The 5088-nt window shown below is 55.7% G+C and overlaps 1 protein-coding gene across 1 annotated transcript in view; it reads left to right on the top strand.

Annotated features, from left to right (window-relative positions):
• The first annotated feature begins 1180 nt into the window (after nt 1-1180).
• Nucleotides 1181-5088, top strand: part of Rax (retina and anterior neural fold homeobox) — a 5765-nt gene continuing 1857 nt past the window's right edge. Inside the window, 3 exon segments of the mRNA XM_005373175.2 lie at nt 1181-1860; nt 2137-2405; nt 4964-5083. Coding sequence (XP_005373232.1) covers nt 1572-1860; nt 2137-2405; nt 4964-5083 — 678 coding nt within the window. The 5' untranslated portion in view covers nt 1181-1571.

Raw genomic sequence — 5088 nt, 5'->3', positions numbered from 1 at the left:
TGCAGTTTCAATTTTCCTTTTAATAATTTTCTTTAAAAAGAGCTATTAGTGTAATGAACTACCCTCTAGCCCCCATATCCAAGGAGATGTGTTTTCCCTCTGTTTATTCCTTTGTCATGTCTCACAGACTGGACGTTCAACTCCTCAAGGCCAACTCACTGGTCTTTCCTTAATTGTACGCTGCCCACGACCTCTCCCAGCAAAAGGCTGAGCAAACAGAAGGGAGGGGGTAACCCTAGGCTGGATGTAGACAGGAAGAAACAAAAAGGAGGGATAAAGAAGAGGCCTCTTTAGTGGAGATCGGAGCGCCTATCAACAGCATTTGGGACTGTGGTTCTTCACGTCCTCGGGCTTCTAACAGAAAGCGTTTTAATTCACATTTCCAGCTCACAGTTCACAGGAGGCCCGGCGCTCTCTTCGGATCTTGGCCTCGGATTTGAGGGGTGCGGCGGTCACAGTGCCTTGGTCCATCAGCACCACAGGACGTGAAAAACGCACTTGCCCTCGCAAATCATCTTTCTGCTCAGCCTTTGAGTCCTCTGGGTCACAGAAGCCTCAAGGCTTCTCTCCCCCTTGGGGGGAGAAACGCAAGCGGATTAGGCGGTAACCAGGGGGAAGTGTGAGGCTTCTGCCTAGAGAAGGTCTTCCCGTCAGCTTTGGGTCATCTCCTTGGCCTGGGGAGGTGTTGGGGGAGGGGGTAGGAGACGTCCTCCACACCTGTGACGGACCCTGCGCTTCCTGCAGGGCAGTCCGTGGGAGGCAGGGCCTGAGCCCCGCAGCGTGTCACCGCCAGCACTTGAGGTCACTTAGACCCGAGGGCACAGATGGCCCCACCGCCTCCGAAGGGTCGCGCTGGACTGAAGCAGGCTGCTGCGCACAAGTCCGAGGGTACAGGGAGAAGTTAAAACAGATTTAGACAGGCAAAAAGAACCCCGATGTCTAGGACTTCGGCCAGGGAGACCACAGAGGAGTCCCGGTGGGGGTGAGAAAGAGGGGAAGGGAGCGGGAAGTCCAAACTGGGAGGAGCGTGGGCTGACTTCCAACTGGGAAGCTGGGAAGCAGCTGGGAAGCCTGGCTGGGTCTGCACGCTTCCAAGGGGCGCCGGGCAAGCCTAGGTGAGCGGGAGCGGGGAAGTGAGCTGGGGTTGGGTTTAAAACGGATCGAGAGGTGGGAGGTGGTATGTCCCCAGTGCCGGCCTCGGGGTGGCTGGGCTAGGACCCCAGGCTGGCGGGAGAAAGACCCGCCCCTCTGCGTGGGGAGGAGCCTAGAAAAGGGAATGGGTCCGGGTTGAGAGAGGAGGGGCCCTGTACCCGAGGGCTCCGAGCCCTAGCGCCCGAGCCGCAGCTCCTCCGCCGAACTTACACCTCCTGCAGCGACCGAGTGGCGTGGGCCGAGCGTTCGCCCACCTCCAGCCCGCGCAGCCTGGTGGGGTTGCCGCGGAGCTTGACCTTGGGTAGAACCTGCCTGGTTGCGCATTTTCAAGAAGTGCGACTACCTTGACGTACACTTGCAAAGAGCCGGCTTCGAGCCTCTTCTAGATCAAAGCGCCCGCCCACCTCCTGGCGTTCCCCATGCACCTGCCCGGCTGCGCACCTGCCATGGCCGAGGGGAGCTTCTCGCTCGCCGGCCACTTGCTCCGCAGCCCGGGTGGGAGCACCTCGCGGCTGCACAGTATCGAGGCCATCCTGGGGTTTACTAAAGACGACGCGATCCTTGGCACCTTCCCGGTGGAGCGGGGCGCCAGGGGTGCGAAGGACAGGGAGAGAAGGCTGGGCGCGCGGCCCGCCTGCCCCAAGGCCCCCGGGGGAAGCGAGGGGCCCTCGCCCCTGCCAGCCCCAGCGCCGGTCCCGGAGTACGAAGGTGAGTGCGCGCTTCCCTCTGCTGTAAGGCCCTAGGAGCGTCCTGCAAGTGGAGAGCTTCCCTCTTTAACCTTTACTAAGGCAACTGGGCAAAGGGTTTGGGGATACCATCTGTGGCGGGAGCTCCCAACTTAAGTTCAGAGAAAGCTTGGGGCTACCTTGCTGCTTCCATCCCTGACTTCCCAAGGCCAGCTTTAGCCTCAAGGGAGCTGGCCAGGGACTGTAGGGCGTCAGAGTAGGCCCGTACCTCTGACACCGTGGGGCCTCGTCGCCCCAGCCTCTCGCCCCTATTGCCCCAAGGATCCCGGAGAGGCACGTCCTAGCCCAGGGCTCCCCGTTGGGCCAGCCCCTGTCGGGCCAGCTGCCGGCGACGCTAAGCTGTCGGAGGAGGAACAGCCCAAGAAGAAGCACCGGAGGAACCGCACGACTTTCACCACGTACCAGCTGCACGAGCTGGAGCGCGCGTTCGAGAAGTCCCACTAACCCGACGTGTACAGCCGCGAGGAGCTGGCCGGCAAAGTCAACCTACCCGAGGTCCGGGTGCAGGTAAAGCGCCCGGCTGGAGGGAAGGGAACTGGAGAGTGCCCGAGGCCTAAAACAGTCAGCGCTCCTCTGAATTCGCGGGCGTCCTTGAATTCACTCTGGTGCTTCCTGGGTTTGGCATAAGCACAACCCCATCGGAGCGTCACAGACCTTCCCCACTCACCACCCTTCGGAGAGTCTAGTCGAAGTTTATAGTATGATCCAGTCCTCGAAGGGGGTGCAGAGCGGAAAGGGCATTTAGGCAGTGGCTGGAGGGTCACTGGATTGGGGACCCAGACCGCCACCCGAATCACTAGCTCCGAACACTGCTGAAAACCAAAGCCCAGTCTAAGGCCAGGGGCTCGGTCCCTCGCAATTGAAAACTCTTCGTGGATTTAGTTAAGAAACTAACTTTTCTTTCCCTGGTTTCTGTCCAACCAAATTTCGCGGTGCAGAGGCCTTTTCTTTTTATTGTAAAGGGGTTTTCACTTTAATTAAAGCTGAATTATCTTTAATCCCTGATCATTAAAATATTTGAAAGCCTTAAATATTTGCTAGTCATCTGTGAAAAATCTGGGAGGATTTCCAAATTGGGCGAGTTTACAGGGGAGACACTGGGAACACATTTCAGTGCATCTGAAAGGCAGTGAAACTCAAATGGGACTTTTGTGTGCGTCTAATAAATGAGGTTTCCAGGAAGTCGGGACACTCAGGTGTTTGGGCACATTTAGCTGTGACTGAAAGGAAAATGGGGCAAGCTCTTGTCTTTTGTCTCTTCTGCCTAGGGTAAGGGTTGAAAGCGATGAGTAAAAGTCATGGTTTTAAAAAATAGTTCCCTGATGTGACTTGAGATTACCTAGCAAGGACAGTTCATGGCTCCAAATTTGAAGCAGTAAAGTGACAAATGATTTCATTGAAGGAGGGGGAACTTTAACATCTGCTTTCTAGGGAAAGGAGGATGGAGAGGAAGAGGGGAACATACAAGAGAAAGATGAAGAAAGAGGCAGGGCAGGGACTTGCAGTGGCCTACAGGATGCAGGCCCCCTTCCTACCTGGCCCACCTTCCTTCATGCTCAGGGGTTTGGCTTTGCCTCTAAATCGTGAAATTCTTGAGAACAGTGCCTGTGGCTGCTCAGTGACCGCGGGGGTGCCCAGCACGCAGCTGTTCTTAAAGCATGAGTATCATGCTGTGGGAGGACTAGGTGGGGTGCCTTCCACCAGGGCAGCCGGGCAGCAGGACAGCGGTCCAGCAGCCAACTGTCTCCAGCTGCAGCCCTGAGAACTTGGCTACTGGACATGAGGGCCAGAGCAGAGGAGGCTGGGGATGGAGAGGGAAGGCAGGGCTGCCCTAGGGATGGGAGCCCACACCCAAGTCTTCTTTTTCTTTCTTTTCTATCATCAGCACACCCAAAGCTGTTGCTGTGGTTTGGGGTCTTGGCTATGCTGACAGCATTTTTGTGGGAGAGGGGCAGGAGCAGTTACGTTTTTTGTTTTCTCCCAAATTGGGGCCTCACACACACCTGTGTTGCTCTGCTCAGGTGCTGAGTTACTGTTTCTCATTCACCCTACAGGGTTGCCCCCATTTCCCTCACTGGCAAAACTAATTTCTCCCTTCTGGGATGGCAACTCCCCCCACCCTGCCCTTCATATAACATGGAAGCCACTAGATTTGCCAAAATTCTTTCATGTTCTCAACTAACCGAAGCCAACTCTTTCCGTCCTGCTTGTAAGAGTACAACTTGGTGGTGAAACATTTCTTACACCCCTTCTGCACTTTTATCAAGTCAGTAGTGGAAGATTCATTGGAAGACACCAGTAAAGTCTTGGCAAGGACTCATGTCAAGAGGATAGTGTCAAAACTAACTCCACAAATAAAAATAAATACAACAGCCCCTAAGGATGGTAATCTTTGAAAGTAACTTATAGGCAAGACAAACAACTTACTAAAGCAGCAGCTGAAATATGTTTGGGTAAAATAAGCCCACGTGTTTCTACCTAGCATTAATACCAGTGATCCCTGGAAATAGCTGTATTTTAACGTCTGAGGTTGCCAGTATTTATATGTATGTCTGTGACAGAGGAAAAGGCGTAGATACCACACAGATAGTCCAAGACCAAAATACAGCAACTGAGACCTATGCCACGGAGAAAGGAATCAAAGGCTGAAGTGTCAGCTTGTTTCAAGGTCCTGTGGGCTGACTGCGGAGCTAAATTCACTTTTTTCCTGAGCACTTGCTCCTGTCAGGAGGTGGAGACCTAACAGCTGTCCAGGGTGAGAGAAACAGGGGAGAGGGTGGGAAGCCTCTGAGAGAGGGGACAAAGAGACTGAGGCAGGCAAGAAAGGAGGGAGGACAAAAGGGAGGCAGCAGATAAGAAAAGAAACGGGGTGGAAGGAAAGACTGAGACGAGGGGAGCCGGAGGGAGTGAAAGAAAGCAAAGTCCGAGCCCCTCTCGCGCCTCGGTAGAGTGCGGCCGGGTTGTATGTCGGTGGGGCAGTCAGGCTGCCCGGCTGCCCTGGCGCAGGGGCCCGGACGCAGCCCCAGCCTCGCCGCAGCCCGACGGCCGCTGTGCTTCCCCCGCAGGTGTGGTTCCAGAACCGACGGGCCAAGTGGCGGCGCCAGGAGAAGCTGGAGGTGTCGTCCATGAAGCTGCAGGACTCGCCCCTCCTCTCCTTCAGCCGCTCCCCGCCCTCGGCCGCCTTGGCGCC

Source organism: Chinchilla lanigera, unplaced genomic scaffold, assembly GCF_000276665.1.
Source record: "Chinchilla lanigera isolate Chin_1 unplaced genomic scaffold, ChiLan1.0 scaffold00001, whole genome shotgun sequence".
In the NCBI taxonomy this organism is placed as follows: Eukaryota; Metazoa; Chordata; class Mammalia; order Rodentia; family Chinchillidae; genus Chinchilla; species Chinchilla lanigera.
Note: the sequence above shows the minus strand (reverse complement) of the source record. Positions and strands in the feature narration are given on the sequence as shown.